We start from the raw sequence: 16983 nt of genomic DNA, 5'->3' as shown, positions 1-16983 counted from the left end.
ATTTTCGAGGACGAAAATTTTTTTTAGTTAGGGAGAATGTAAGGTCTCGAAAATTTAAATCACCTCCACCTGTCAAATCACGTCATTAATGCTCTAAAATCCTGTCTAGAAATTTTATTAAGAAACGCACCACACCCTCTCGTTCTGAGCACCATTTAATGCACCCTCGCCACACGTGCAGTGCCATTAAAACGCACTCACACTCATTCTGCATGCAGCTGCCAAGTGTCACTTTGGAACATTCGAAAACGTTAGTGGAATCCAAGTGGCAGCAGGTGAATGGACGTTCGTCCTACGTGGGGAGAGAAATTACTTTTCTGAAAAACACTCTCCCACTTCTCTGCATGCTTCGTCTTCTTCCCTAAACCTTTGATTTCCAAATTCTCTGCCTTCTCTCTAGAACCTCCGATCTTCTCTCTACCATAACTTACCTTCTTCTTCTCCGATCCAATTTCAGAGACCGTAGAAGCAATCCAGACGTCATAAGCTTTCCAGCAAACCGAACAAGTTCAAGTTTTGAATTCTGGTAAGTTCGTCCCTTAGCTGTTCATTATTAGGGTTCATGCAAAACCAAATCTGGTTATATGCATTCTCTTTATCTGAATCAAGTTTTGATTCTGGAATTTGTTTTAGTTTGCAAGAAGTTGAGTGGTCTGAGGATAGAAGTGATAGTTGGGTGAATCCGGGATTTCGCGTTAGGACGTTCGTTCACTACTGATCCAGGTAAGGGAAGCTTATTAAGTTTAATTCATGTGTATGTGTTGTGCTGTACGAAGTATGTGGAATTATGAAGTATGAAATTTGTATGATTAATCTTTGATGTAAGATCTGGATGATGAGATGATATGTGAAATTTATGAAATGTACTATGATATGCGTAGTTAAATGCATGAAGGTTTATACTGAAAAATGAGTTACTGTAATTGAGACTGGAAATATGAAATACTATGAAAATGAACGTTCGTTATCGAACGGTCTTTGACCGTTCGGTATTTTGTACTTTCCTTGAAAACAGAATTCTTTCATTTGGAAAGAATACTGTGTTAGGACGAACGCCCTCTTGTATTAGTCTTACGTTTGAGCGTTCGGCCAAACGTAGATACTCTGAGTGTTATGCGAGAAAGTGAGAAGCATAGAAAAACACAACCTTATATACTTAGTCATTCATAAATAATTCTATTCACTATGATTACCTTATAAATTTCTGTTTCTATTAATATTCTGCATCAGCGATGGGTCTCGACCCAAAGCGTTCGTTATAAGTGGCGCTCGGTCTTATACCGAACGCTCGTCCTTACACTTGAATTCCCAACGTATGAAAATAGCGTTCGTCCAAACAGTAAATAAATATCCTTTTCGCGTTCGGTCATTGACTGGCGGTTAATATCTTTTATAAATTCGTATCCGTTATCAATATCTAAAAGCCTTGCGATGTCTTTATTCATTTGGATTCGATCTAAAGTCCTTGAATTTAAATTATTCTAAGTATCAGTTGAATCGTTCTAGAGTCAGTCCATTTAACTGATTCCAGTGGTCATGACGTCCGTCCTTGGAAAGACGTTCGTTTTCTTTCTTTCAGAAACGAGTATCTCTCGGTATCATGTTAACGTTCGTCCTCATTATGAAGGGGGCTGAACGCTCGTCTTTTTATGAAAGTGGAACTAAGAATGAAAATGTGATTTAGAGGGAATTGTATAATGTGTGAACGGTATATGAGATGAAACTATGATTATGGAATTTGAACGAGCGTTCCAAGGAGGAACGTCTCTATGATTTGAATATGAGAAGTTGTGTAGTATGACCATGGTAAATCTGTTGATGGCAGTTCATCCTGATGTTCCGTGAGTGCTCGTCCTCAAGTAGAGGGGAGTAGGTCATGTGTGGGAACGGCAGGAGGTTCTAGTCCTAATGAGTACTTTGGACTGATAGGACTAACCTCGGGTGGCAGCTGTTGAATGTTTCCAGTTATCACATCACCCGGGTGCACGAACGCCTGTAGATACATGGATTCATACAGTCCGGACGGTCTGTCTTATGAGAGTTTAAACTGATTTTATGTGTTGTGATATTTTATAAATGTTAAAATGCTATGTGTATGAATGACTTGTGAATTAAATTCAATAAGCTTACCCTGTGTTATTTCCTTGTGTTGTCGTTCGTCCATGAACGTTCGTCTTGTCTATGCAATGATCATCCATGTGGATGTGAGCAGACGGAAAGGCGTTGCTTGAAGAAACGCTGGAAGAAGAAAATTTGGAGGACGCCAATCTGGTCGAAGTAGAGGTTAAAGCCGAGCCCTAGAGCGCTCGTTAAGTTGTAGACTTTATTTTTCTGTTAGCTTCGGTTAAAGTTTGTAAAATCGTTCGTCTTTAAACTTTGAAATACTGCTGTATGGTATTTTATCTCTGTACGTAAGCACGTTCGGTTTTGGAATTTTATGTTTAGTGTAAAACTGCATGTTTTAACTGTTAATTGTAATTAATTCTAATTTATGGTAATTACTATATTTTGGGATGTTACAGTTAGTTGAATGATTATTAGGTATGATTAAATTTTTGTGAAATTAATGATTAATCACAAAAAATTTATAAACTTCTGGTAACAAGTTTGAGTTTTATATAAACAAAATCTTAATCAGGGTATTATAAATAAAAGAAGAAATAAGTTTATTAAGTCATTAATAATGTATTAACTTATTAAAACTTAACAACTTTATCATATTTTAGAATTAACATAAAGATGTAAAGGTGAAAAAAAATATTACATTAATTTTCTAATGATTTTAAAGGAAAATGATTTTTAAGATCATCATAATCATTCCTAAAAACTTTTTTTTTCGTCTTTATTGCTTAATATGCATGATTGGTTCAATTATTTCCGTTGAGGATCATTACTACAATATATGATATTTATATCCGAAATTGGAATTGAATGTAGGTAAACCCAAGAGTTCCATAATGATCATCACTGACCACTGATTTTAGGTGTCCAAAATTGGTTAATTCAATCACCAAACAAACTTGTTATTTTTTTCCCTAATGTTTGGCTTTTGGGTTCTGAAAATGTGTTTCTAGAATCAGAATAAAATGGTATAATGAGTAGCTCCGTTTAGTGCATCTACAGTGTGGAGCATGTCGTTAATGGGATTTTATACAATCTTACAATAAACTTCAGTCAGTTTTTATCATTCACATATATACCTCTTTACATCTATTTATGTTACTGTGTTGCTGTGAGTTTTTCTCAATCCATTATTCTGACGAGTTTTCACATGTGAGAGATCAAACATTATATGAACGTGGAAACATAAGCTGTTTAACCACTACACCAACTCATTGATTTTACGTTTACATTCATTAGTGCAAACTTCATATTTCACGTTACCATTTACATGGATTTGGAGAAAAATCAATAAAAAAAATGGAAATAAGCAAAATTTACTTATCGGCGACAACACCCACAGAGGCAACCACACCCACAGGTTTATTTTTTTTCTTCAATTTGCTTTCTAATCTTCGATTTCGTGAGCAAAATTCTTGAAAACATTATAATAATTCAAAACCAGGTGATTCTAAACGGGCATTAAAGCATTCATTTGTACACAAAATTAGAGTAAATATTTCGCATGTTCAATAGAAATTAAAGAACTTGTACAAGATACCGAGATAATTGAAAAATGCATATGTTTATATTTTATTTAAAAAATTTATTATTTAATTATTTTTTCAATTATATTGGTTATTATATTTTATAATGATTTATGATAATTTATTGAGAAGATATGTTTCTTTTTCCAAATAAATGAAAGGAAATGTTGCAATTAAAGTTTAACATGTGATGTTTTATTTTCTATACGTATATTTGACTATTGATTGAATGTGTTTATATTTTTATTTTTTTTTTAGGTTGCTATATTTCATCTAATCTGTTATTATGACCTATTTGGTAACTTGATAAGGCTTTTTTTCTTTTCAAATCTGACATTTTGTTTTGTTTTTATATTCTTTAATGATGGAAAGAGAGAATAGATATTTAATAAAATAAAAAATTTAGAATAAGCAATTAAAAGTTAAAAATTGCAAACACCAATCCAAATAAAATCGCGAAAATTGGTTTAATTTAGTTTATATTTGTTATATATTTTTTATATTTATTTCGAATAACAACACCTCAAACTATATATATATATATATATATATATATATATATATATATATATATATATATATATATATATATATATATAAACAAAATGTCATTAAAGCATTGTCATTATTTTATAGTTCAATGAAATATGTTATAATGAATCCAGTAAGAGCAAATTGCAATCATACCTAAATTAAATTTTATAATTGTTTAATATTTTTAGGAGCTAACATTTTTCTTAAAACATTTGAAATAGGCACTTTATTTATTTCTTAACATTTCACATTCAATGCAATTTATTTTAACATTCAACTTTCCTAACTAACCAGACAATAAGAACAAGTTCTAAAGAAAAATTAGCTTAAAGCAAATAAAGGCATGTGCGCCTTTAATTTATAGTGCTTTGAATCCTAATTCACTAAAATTGAAGAGTAAAACTTTATATAGACGAAAACTTCATTGGTGCTTTTTCCTTAACATGCCTTCAAATTAGCCAAGCACATGTTTTGAATTACTAGTTTCCCGCATCCAGAATACCCTGAAAGAACAACTTTCCCCAATCATCAAGGTGGAAATTGGAATGTAATTATCCACTTAAATCATGCCATGAAGTTCAATCAAGTAACCTTTATGATCATGATGGCTGCATCCTTGTGCAAAACCTCGTTATATTCATGGCAAACAAAGCTCTACAATATGCAAAAAACTTTAGGAACACTAGATGCCAAATTAGGATGCAATTTAAAAAGAAATATCAATAAATGGTCAAATAATTTTTTTCTGACCAAAAATAGCTAACAGGAGCAAATTGAAAAAAAAAATGTCGAACTAATCATTGAAAAGTAAAAACGATCCAGACCTGAACACAATTAGGGCAACCCGCTTCCGCTGAGCAGCAGCAACATGTGAGAAGCTCTAGTGCGGCTTCCAGGAACTTTGTAAAATAGGGTTGAACCTGTACAAAATTCCAAAAATATCATGAGGTGAAAGTCTCCTCATTGATTGGTACTTGGGAAAATTGTTAAACCAGAAAGTAGTACGACAAATCTATTAAAACAGGATAGTTTAATAACCAAAACCAGAACAGAAAGGTATTGTTGAAAATATCAGGCTTCAGATAAGTACTGATGAAAATATAGCGCAAGTTAAATATCATCTAAATGGTTAGACAGCTCAAGTTATTCACCCGCACTGAAATTCCACATCCTCCGGGATGTTGATCATATATTAGAATTCTTTCGGGGTAAAATCGGGCATCATGAGGGTTTGGACATTCAGGAGCCAAGTCAGACAAGTTGCAAGTGATGTGTCTGCAAGCAAATGCATGTAATAATATTACACATAAATTAATAGGAATTACTCGGGACGAAAAATTGTAACAGTGTCATGCAGTAGAAAGAGGAAAAGGTTTTAATGTCTTGATATGCCAGACTAGCAAATTTTCACTTTCCATGTTAAGTTTCACTAATACAGGGTCCAGAGTGCAGAAAAAGTAAACTCCAACATCTCAATTAAGAGAAATTCATAGCCACGTCATTCCTTACTTCAAAAACATAGATAAACAAACTCAAAAATGGCAAGCATCTAAATAGAAATTGACAATCAATTATATAATAATTATCTTTTATGAGCAAACTCAAGGGGCAATTAATGAGCAACAAACAACTTGCTAAGATGAAAAGTGGCACTAAAATGATAAGAACTCCTTTACCAATAGTTTTATATATTTCCAGACAGATTTCAAAAGATTGGGAGCATTTGTTGAGAACTTTTACAAAACTTCTATATCTGCTGAAATAATATTAGTAATAACAAAGAACATCTTTAGATTTGGTCCAAATTACACCTGTCTTTATTTCTTTCAAAAATTACACTAACTTCCCATGATTGTCAAACACCTTGTTCAGCATTGTCAATAAGAAAAATCCCCATTGTAGCTTTACATACAGGTGAAAGATAAATGGAGATCATTGTATGAAAAAGTGATGAGCTGAGTATAATTGAGGACAATAAACCCAGGATAGTTGGTGTGACTGACTCTATCAATGATAGTATTGTTAATGGTAATTTATGTGAATGGGTGAGAAGGAAAATGATATAATTCTAAATATACGATATTTAAAGCAAAAACAAATAAAATAGAGCTCAGCATAATCTGCCACATACAACAAAGTTCATGATTAACGGTACGCAGAACTTGGATGAAAAGAATAGGACTACTGTATATCATGCTGATGCCAAAGCTTAAAGATTAACACAAGAAACTTACAAAGGCACTACGTGTAAAATTGCATGTGAAGCAGCATGCAGACCTCCACGGAAATCATAAGTTTGCTTGACTACTGCTTCTTTTATAGACAGTGGCACAGGAACCCAAACTGCCTACTTAGAGGCATAGAACATATTGATGTCAAAACAAACACATGCCACACGAGAATTATTAAAGTCATTAAAAAAAACACCTAAAAGTGCTCAAATTACCTGTGACTCGTATGAGTAATGAGGAAGTGCGAGGTCAACAGCATCAAAGATTTGATTGCTTCCTCTCCAAATACGATAAAAGCCAAACCAAGTAGTTGTTACTTTGCATATATCAGCCCGGGCATTTGATTTTGGAAAGTTGTTCGTTTCTACTTTGAGCGGATAAGCCTGCAAGACACATGATCTTTGAAAGACCTAAATATCCCAGTTCCTAATTTCTGGAATTATGTAAAGTATATATTACTCTACATGATTTAGCAGTACATTAAGCTTGTTAAGCTTGTAGGTTTTTACTTTGCTGAAATTAGATACATCTAATTCTTACTTGATGCAGTCAGGCCAGAGCAAGAAGTAAACAGTAACCATGATTTTCTAAAGAATCAGTGAACATGATCTAGCACAACACAAGTCTAAAGAACAAGAATCAATAATGTCCAAATATTAACAATAGTCGTACACTATAAAATTCATGAAGATAATCCAAAGGATCTCGAGCAAGCAGGAGAATACATACAACATTACCCCCAATGACATGAATATCAGTGTAATCTCGAGTCTTTGTATAATACTTTAGATCAGCCTCTTTGCAGAAAGCAGTTTTATTAGACAGATCTAATTTTTCAACCAAATAGGTTTTCCCCTGGCACATGTACACAGCACCTTCATATACCTGAATCAAGTTATATACACTTAATGAGACATAGATAAGAAAAAGAAGCCAAATTACTCTTTTCATCTAGGAAGTAAAAGTCACAACCTGAAAGAATGCCTTGCTTTCCTCTATCTCTTCAAGGACTTTATTTTTTTTCTGATCTATGACACTGTATCTTACAGTTTCTATTGCTCGGATATTGACTGCATGTGAGGGTAATTTCTGGAACATAGAAGGAACCACAGACAAACAAGAAAAAATAGTAATCTTAGAATCTGCAAATATTTTATAGAGCTCAAAAATTATTAATCAACTAGAAAAGACAGACATGAAACCTAATTTTTTCAAAAAATAAATCACAACCTCGGGACCAATGTAGTTCCATATTCTAGAAGAATCAGATGATAGAATAGAACTCAAGTATCCTGCAGCTTTTAGAGAAATTATAACACTCTCCAAGCAAGGACCAAAATATTGTTCATCGTAGTTCACACTTAGAGGGTGTTCATGAGCAGCACAGACCAAATGTTGCTCAAGAATCTGAACAAAGTCTGCCATAATTAGCATAAACTTCCATTTGTTCAAACTCAAAATAGTAGATCCAAAAAAAGAATAGGCCAAAGTTAAAGAACCTTTTTGTTTTGAGAATCAACATGACAACATTCAATTGGTCTTCCAAAAAGTTTATTGGGATGTCTCATGAAGTATTGATCAAGAGGTCCCCCAAATGCAACATAGACAGCAAGCGATGGTTTATCTCTCCTCCCACCTCTACCAGCTTGTTGCCATAAGCTAAAAGTGTAATTGATTTAAAGTACATAAATCCACACATATAAAGCTATTAAATATGTTTAATAAGTCATGGATGTTAAAACAACTGGGCAAATACCTTGCGATACTACCAGGAAATCCTAGATGCAGAGTGGCATCAATTTCTCCAACATCAATGCCCAACTCAAGAGCATTAGTTGCAGCAACACCACATATTTTACCACCAAAAAATGAACTCTCTATTTTTCTTCTTTCCTGTCAATGTGCAGCAACCAGTACTGAGTCTAGGAGAACCATATGATGTCCAAAAAATCATCAGCCCATTAATTAAGAAAAACAAGAGTTAGCCTGCAAATAAATCAAAATGAGAAATGGACCAAAAAAAGAATCATATGTACGTAGAGAGGTTCACTACTTTTCAACAAAACTTCATTAGTGCTACTTCTCTCTATATATACATACATATATATAAATAAATAGAACTAATGGTAAATATAGAATCTGATAAACAATAATAAGTTTCAAATCAAAAAATATAAAATAAACTGTAACCAAGAACGAAAGATACAATATCAAGCTGATAGTGTAAAAAGGTAGAAATCCTTTCAACAACAAGAAGCAAGTCCAAATAGTCAGACGCAGTTAGACTCAATAACTCAAGCGATAGGCTCTATCAAATAACCAAAATTTCAGTAGCAGCTTATATCTAACTTTTGTTCTTCATCTTATATTTTCCAACATGTAAATATCATCATTTTATCTTCACCAAATCTATGTTTTGATATGATTTCAAACCAGAAAAAAAAATGAGACCTCTGCAATGTAGCCACCACGATATGCACATATGGAATCAACCAGATGCGGGGCTGTCTCATGAAGAATCTCACGGCTGTCATTTACAGCAATTCAAATTGCATGAGCATCTACCTTTAAAACCTTAAATAACCATTAACTTTAATATGAAAACAGATATTAAATAACAAAATCATAATGTAAGAAAAGTAAATTATCAAATCACAATATTGATTATACTAAACTACACAAGAACATGAAATTGATTTGACATACGTGTAGGATAAAACAAGCTCACAAAGTTTCCTTGATTTACAAAATGCAATACAGCGAAGACCATGCTGAACCATTTCTGCAAAAAGACGTGAAGCATCCACAATTGGGCTGCAAAGAAAACCAAGAGGACACACAAAAAGCATTCAAATTAAAGATACTTTAGAATACTGCAAAGCCTAATATTTATACAAATCATAAAAATATTAAATATTCAAGACTCTTCATTTTATACAGCACGTTGAGTTGCTTTATTGGTATACATTAAATCTAATATGAAGAAAATTGCAAATTATAGGGAACTCTAATTGTTTACTACTATAAATCTGAATATGTTGCTTTGTTAAATCTCAAACAAAAAAATATATATTTAAAAAAATTATTCCTCTTTTGTGATGTCTACTAATACACTAAACTTGTCCAGAGCATGGACAGGTGTCGGGTTCCTATCATTTGTTTCCCACCAGAAAGTTCTATCAGTTCGACATTTTATTAAATTGAGATTGAATTGAACTGTTTCTCTCTGCTCTATGCCTTGGCCACTTTTTCCAGTTAGGTATAAAGCAATTGCAAGGCTTTCACATAACAGCTTAAGCTTCAAGTAATGTTTATGATGAACATGGTATTGGAATTAAATATCATTCTTCAATTTTCTTAATTAAATTAAATATCAGTCCAAGGTCAGACAATCCTAAGAGCATGCCTTAAGCCCAATAGGCCCTTGCATGTGGTAAGACATAGGAGGTACAAATCATTCTAGGGAATCCATCCATACAATTATAATAACACATTACTCAAGCTAAAACTGCATTAGCAGTGCTTAAAGCATGCAGCTCAACTAAGCATAAGGTTGCATACATCAAAAGCAATAGTTGCAAAGTTTTTTCCTTACATATAAGGATTATCACCTTGAACGAACAAAATTAGCACTTTCATCAGCCAACTCATCAGTTCCCATAGCAAACTGAGCTTTTTTAATGAACTGTAGTCATGTAGCAACATAATTTATCTCATAGATATATGTCTTTGGTTAACAATATAAGAACTATTCAACTTCATAAATACATTAAAATTTCAACTTACAGATTTTGGACGCACAGCAGGGTTCCAAAGGACAAAAAGTTTCCTTGTAGATGGACTTCCATCATTCTGAAATAGCTCCAGCGTAGATAAATTTGCAAGTTCCTAGGACACAGACAATTCATGGCTTAATCAAAGTATGGAAGTAAAGCAATTCCGAGAAGAATATCAAATAACCATAGAATTCTAAAAAAAAAAATACAAAGTAAAACATGCATGCATTAAAAAAAGTCAGGTCCGTCTGACTGACAACATGCTAAAGAAATATGTAAAACCAAGTGTATAAAAGTGTAACTACTTCCAAGAATTATTTACCATAGAATGCTCCCGGGGATTTGCAGAAGTTGCAGTAGAAAAAACGAAAGAAGGAACAGATCCATATACTGCAAGTAGAACCAAATTGTTGACTCACAGTTCCCTTTAAAATTTAAATACACAAGTTTATAAGGAAATGTTTTGCAAAGCTCTAAACCATGTGAACAGAGTCGTTTTAGCCTCCTCAAAATAAGGGCGGTGTGACTTCCAAACGCTCCCTTGTAAGTATGAGTTTCATCAATTACCACAAACCTAATTGATTAAGATAGAATAAACCAAAACACAATAACAATCCATTAGAAAATATTCCATACAAATACCAAACCAATATGGTTGATCATATACCAAACCAATATACCTTAGGTTTGATAAAATTCGACTAAACTGTTGATGATGGGGTAAGATTGATATGTGTAACATATCTGGATTTGTGATCAACTGCATCGGTATAATATCAAATGAGGACATTTTATTGGAATCTGCTTGGTCCAGAGGAAACATTAGTTAATAAATTACCAATCTAGAATTATCACGGAGCCACATCCTCTCACTCTGAGAAGTATCACCATCATATATACCAATATTAAAGTCATTATCAAATCCTTTTGTCATGTGTAACAAAGCTCTTAGTTGATCTTGAGCTAATGCCTGCATAATAAAATATTTTAGCTATCTAAACAACAATCCCCACAGAACAGAAAAAGAGATATTATGATTATGTGGAGGCATTTAGACTTTAGAATTCAGAAATAAATGATAGACTGCAACAACCTTCGTGGGAAATATGTACAAAGCACATGAAGATGAATTTGTAGACAAAACTTCTAGAACTGGTAGATTATAGCAAAGGGATTTGCCACTTGATGTCATTGTAGCCACAACAACATTTTCACCATGAAGAGAAGCTTGTATAGACTCTGCCTATGTAAACCACACAGCAGAAAATTTTGATTGAGTGAGAAACTATTAGTTTGGAAAATGCAGTTCCAAATATTCATTTTGTACCTGGTGACTGTAAAATTTGGAAACTCCAATACACTTCAGTGCAGATCTCATTTTCTCTGATAGATCAATAGGGATCTCGCTGTAAATTGCTTTCCTGGCACATATGTCTTCAATATGCACAATCTGCATTAACCAAACATTCATAATGCAGCCTTCAGCACTAGTACGAATTGTTGGGTAGAAGGAATTTTTTTCCATACCCCAGAATCATGATTCATGAATCCTGAGAATTAAGATTCCCTGGAATTACTAAATATTGTTTGGTAGGTGAAAAGTATTTCCTAGGAATATTTACAGAAGATTTTTTGAAATCAAAACGTAATGAATTATTTTTATCAAAATCTTTAAGTTTTTTAACACTTTAAATGACTTAATGAAAATAACATGGTAAGTTTTCCAGTAAAAAATTTATTTTAACTCAGGAAAGTTAGTTTCCACCTCTCCTATAGGAATGTCTTTGTGGGAAACTTGGCTAAAATCCATTCCTGGGAAACCTTTCCAATTGCCAATCGACACCGTACATATTCATGAGCGAAAAACGAACATTAAATTTATCAATAAATATTATTGTTGAGTATTTGATATTGCTGTTGTCAATATGCAAATCATGGTTTGAAGATTTCATGTTATAGTTCCAAAAGCCCAAAAAACTATTGCAACAAAATAGCAAAGACCTGCCCTTCTGATCCAATTCCTTTCTTAAGATGATCAATCATCTCCACAGCCATTAATGACTTTGTGTCCTGCCAAAAGAGAACAAGTGATGTAAAGCACCGCACTGCTATATGATCTACCCTAATTGTAGAATTTTCAGCAATATATAAACATCTTTTTCATCAATATATTTCAAGATGCAATAATTGCTAGTAACCATCTCTTTAAAATTCAAACCAAAATTCTATTGAAAATTTCAGCTTCAGACACACACCAAATGAACCTTTTAAACAGTAAATTTTTTTCTTTGGACACATGAAAACAGGCGTTTTGTTATCCTCTATTTCTATCTATAGTTATCTCCTTGCATCAGGTAAATTTTGGATATACGCAGAAGACTAGAAGTTAAAAATAAATATGTAAAATGGATTAATGCGTACATGACACCCAATATGGTTTAAGTCAGATTTTGAGGTAGTTTTGCTTCTCTTTACACGTTTGGATTTGTCTTCTTTTTTGACAAAAGCATTGTCCTTGACTGCAACACGCAACTCTTCCAAGGAAATCCCCACAGTCATCTCATCTCCAAATTCATACTGCAAATAAGAATGCACATTTTTCAGCATCTTCAATACTACTGATGCATTGTGCCTCATGCAGAGCAACTTAAAAATGTTCATTTACAATTTCAGTTCTGTTTTATTTTGACATTAAAGTGCTTTTTATTCATACTATGTCACACAACTAGCATGTGACTTTTCAATAAGGCTTAGACTCCAGATTATGGGTGAATTACTTTGTACTTATATTTTTGAAAAAAAAAAAGGCTTTTTTAATAAAAGTTATGCAAATTTACGTTTTTGTGTTTGTCTAATCTGCCTGTTTTAAAAATAAACAGCTTTATGCTTTTATAATAAGCAAGTCCTATCTACTTCTTAAGTAAGTGATTATTTTAAAGATGGAAACGTTCATTTTAAGTTTAAACAACCTGACCTGACCCTATAGAGACTCTGAAATATTGAGCTACACAAAAAAGTGTATAAATCTAGCATATACAATCCTAGAAACCTTTATTTATCATCTTTGGTCATCATGCTACAGTTGTAAATTGAAAGGTTTATACTCACCAAAACCCCTCCTTTTATGGTTCCCTTTGAATCTAACCTACTTCTCTTCCCAAACTCTTAGCATTTTAGTCACTGTCTATATATATCATTTTTACTGCATCAATTCCTTCAACAAAGAAAGCTGCATCCTTACCTACCTACCTAATAACTAGCACTTTATGAATTATAACCATTCTAACATAATCCTAACATAATGCCCTGTTAAACAAGCCAACAATTTGTGAGTGTAATTTGTGAATTTAGATTGGGAAAAAGAGTTCCACACTACTAAGCGAAATATCAGTCAAAGTATACACAGGTGGATGTATAGGATACAATGCAAATTCTATGATACTTATACAATCAAAGCTTGGTTCCAGAAGAAAATTTCTATCTATTATAGCAACTTTCACTAAACACAATTGGGTCCACAGTGGCTCATTTGTGAAGAATAATGTAACAGAGACATACCGGCAACTGTTCAAAAGCCCATCCTAGAAATTTACGGAAAGAACTGTCCCTTCTCTTCAATGTACTGACAGTCTTTGAAATATACAACCACTTGCGAACTAATTAAACAAGACATGTCAAGCAAAATTGAAAAAAAAAATGCTATTCTGATGAAATAGAAGAATATCAGAAAATAAAAGCAACAAAACAACAGTCCACATCTTCAGTATACCTCTTTTAGGATTTTCTTCAACTAGATCTGTATTGCCTGTTGAATGATTAAGGACAACAATGTTATCACCAAAACTTGTCTTCTCTACATCATCCCTGAAACATACCATCTGCAAAGAATTCAATCCACAATAAAGAGCAGGAAAGTGCAACATACCGTAACCATTTCCTTGTTGAATACAAAGCATAACAAAAACAATGCATTGAACACCGAATAGTCACTTTAAGGAACAATCGCTATTCCTACAACGTCACCACAACATGAACAACAACGAACTACGAAATACAATCACAAAACTAAAAAGGAGAAACAAAATCAATCAATTTACATGAGGACAGAGAAGCGAAAGATTCTTGATGTCAACGAGGCCAAGTTTAACCCCAAACTTAGCAAGCTCACTAAGCGCCTCCTCCAGAAGACTCGAGGTCAAATCTCGAAGTTGCAAATAAATAAACGCGGAAAAAATGTTCACAAATGCAAACGCCTTCACCGCTATCTTCAACCACGGTGGACACAAACATACAACACCGTCACTGACACGTTTTCTCAGGGCGCCGCCGCCACCTCCTCCACCTCCTTTCGAACGAGCTCGTTTCAGCAACTTGCAGTGTCCGAGAGGCAGTTCCGATAAACAATTCACGGATTCCAAAACCTTCGCGAAAACCTCGCAATTGTGCTCGCTAAGAGGACCACCCTCGCTACCATCTCGCAATGTGTTCAGTATAAGATGATAGGGAAGCTCCATCTGCTTCTCACGACCTAAACCCCCTTCGGTCGAGGCCTCCAACGGTTTTTCTTTTCCTGACTCGGAATTAGACGCATTACTCTCACGTAAAAGTGATAAATCCTCCTTTATGGAGGCCCACGTAGAATCCGCGAGATCAGAGGTCGAACTTGAAGCATTGGTAGTGTGAGGAACATTAGGCTGAAGAGAGTCGGATGTTCTAGAAGGTTCCTTTTCCTTCTTGGTGAAGGGAATGAGGACGATAAACTCGTCGCTTTGGATGGGGTAAGAGGCAATTGGAGTCTGCAATCGCAATTTTTCACCCTGAAACAAGCAATGTGTTAGTTAGTTAGTTAGTAATCACTGATTCTAGAAAAGAAAAGTAAGAGCGACAGTCGGTGAAAGAGAAAAGGGAGGAGGGAAATAGTGTGGTGGTGCCTTGAAAAAGAGGTGGAAATTGGGGGAGGTGGTGGCGGGGGGGAATGAATGGCGGAGGAGAAGCTTCAGGTGGTGGAGGGTTGTGGTGGGAGTGACGAGAAGAGTGATTGATTCGCCGGTTAGGGCACGGATTTGGATTTCCTTGTGGTTGCTCTCCGACATTGCCCTTCTATTCTAACAACGCGGGAACTTGGGCCAGACCTCGGTCGCTTGCACCATATGCCGTTGTGTTTACAATGGGAAGCGAAACTTCAAGGGAGGGCAACTGCTGTGAAAATGCATTTACCTTACCAATGTTCTATACTATCTATATACTTCATTAATTCAATTTTTGTTTTCTATATTTTCTTTTTAAATTTTACTTTTTATTAATTAGCTTTTAAAATTTAAATAATTACTCATAATAAAAAAATTATTTTAATCTTTAAAATATATATTTTCTAAATTTAAAAAATGATTTATATAATTAAAAAATATACGTATAAAATTATTTTATAATTTAATGAACTTTTGCTACAATAAAAATAAAATAAAAACACATGTATGTATCTATTTTTATTAATCTATATTATCATATATATATATATATATATATATATATATATATATATATATAATTTCTTGGAAAGATTTAAAAAATGACATTTTTAGAAGTGGTAGTAGTTTGAAAATAGTGAGACTTAATTATTTTAATATTAAAGGTTTTAATATAAAGAGTTTTGTTAAGAAAGAGTTTCATTATTTTAAAACACATGGTTCCTTTAAAAATTATTTTTTTAGAGTTCTCTCACGGCTTTATAAAGGTTTTTCCTCTTTGCTCGTTATTTGAAGATTATAGATCATTAGAGTAATCTTTTAGGCAGACCTTCTACTTTCCTCTGACCAGTTTCTCAAATAGAGTAACTTGGTTTTCTCCTCCACTTTTTGGTTTGTTTTATTCTTCCTTTCCATGTGAACTTTATGTCGTTGCATGTGATATTTGAGTCTTTTATAAGATTCTCTGTTAATTAGTGGTCTTAATAGTGTGCAATGATCGTGTTTCTATGTTGATATTAAAAGGTTTTAATATAAATAGTTTTGTTATGAACGAGTTTCATTATCTTAAAACACATCATCTCTCTACAAACCATTTCTCTAGAGTTCTCTAAAAGTTCTCTAAAGGTTTTCCTTCTCTGCTTGTTGGTTTAATGATTAAAGACCACCGAAGCAATCTTTCAGGCAGGCTCTCCACTCCATTCGATCAGTTTCTCAGATATAGAAAGTTGGTTTTCTGCTCCACTTTTTGGTATGTTTTATTCTTCCTTTCCATGCGAGCCTTTTGTGGTTGCATGTGACGTATGGATCTTCTATAAGAGTCTTTGTTGATTAGTGGTCCTAATGGTGTGCATTGATCGTGTTTTTATTGTTTGTAGAAGCATATACGAACAAGTCCCTAGTTTTCCTAAATCACATATTTGAATGTGCAAGTTCCTGATATGGCGTTAAGTGGTGCATGTGTAGCGTTAAGTGTAAGCTAGTTTGTGGAAGTCTAGAAGCAATTTTTCTCTAGACCGTTGAGCGCCAACTTTTAGGGCTAAGTAACCATTTTGCGAATGATTTGGTGTTGAGCAGTGACAGGGTACCACTGAGCACCACTTTTCACCACAGGTTTGGAACCATTTTATGTCTAGTTCACTAAGTGATAAAGGAAATGTAAGAACAAGTAATTGTGAGATAATTAAATTTTCTAACTAGTCTTCTATATTTCTTTGGGTCTGACATAGACTCCCCTGTTTTGGTGGAAATTTAGTATTAGGATCCATGGGTGTGTCCACAAATTTTGAATTCATCAACCTAGTTTCGTCCAAAATATCCTATGCATATA

At 33.7% G+C, this 16983-nt stretch overlaps 1 protein-coding gene across 3 annotated transcripts; it reads right to left on the bottom strand.

Annotated features, from left to right (window-relative positions):
* Positions 1-4394: 4394 nt before the first annotated feature.
* Positions 4395-15394, bottom strand: LOC108331894 (uncharacterized). 3 transcript variants are annotated; one of them, XM_017566895.2, is made up of 27 exons: positions 15120-15394; positions 14286-15005; positions 13958-14066; positions 13747-13844; positions 12610-12765; positions 12190-12258; positions 11516-11638; positions 11282-11431; positions 11027-11158; positions 10869-10948; positions 10668-10762; positions 10511-10578; positions 10199-10300; positions 10024-10097; positions 9119-9226; positions 8864-8939; positions 8169-8305; positions 7912-8071; positions 7643-7819; positions 7385-7501; positions 7142-7297; positions 6628-6795; positions 6416-6528; positions 5333-5456; positions 5006-5101; positions 4773-4835; positions 4395-4684 (listed from the first exon to the last, which is right to left on the bottom strand). In XM_017566895.2, exons 1-27 carry the CDS (start codon positions 15279-15281, stop codon positions 4661-4663), a joined length of 3657 nt encoding a protein of 1218 aa, XP_017422384.1. In that variant the 5' UTR covers positions 15282-15394; the 3' UTR covers positions 4395-4660. The 3 variants fall into 3 exon arrangements, 2 of the variants coding, with proteins under 2 accessions (XP_017422384.1, XP_017422385.1); XR_008248568.1 differs by lacking the exons at positions 4395-4684; positions 4773-4835; positions 5006-5101; positions 5333-5456 and having other exon boundaries at positions 7150-7297; XM_017566896.2 differs by lacking the exons at positions 4395-4684; positions 4773-4835; positions 5006-5101; positions 5333-5456 and having other exon boundaries at positions 6416-6531.
* Between the last annotated feature and the right edge of the window lie 1589 nt (positions 15395-16983).

This window comes from Vigna angularis, chromosome 4 (assembly GCF_016808095.1).
Source record: "Vigna angularis cultivar LongXiaoDou No.4 chromosome 4, ASM1680809v1, whole genome shotgun sequence".
NCBI classification, from domain to species: Eukaryota; Viridiplantae; Streptophyta; class Magnoliopsida; order Fabales; family Fabaceae; genus Vigna; species Vigna angularis.
Note: the sequence above shows the minus strand (reverse complement) of the source record. Positions and strands in the feature narration are given on the sequence as shown.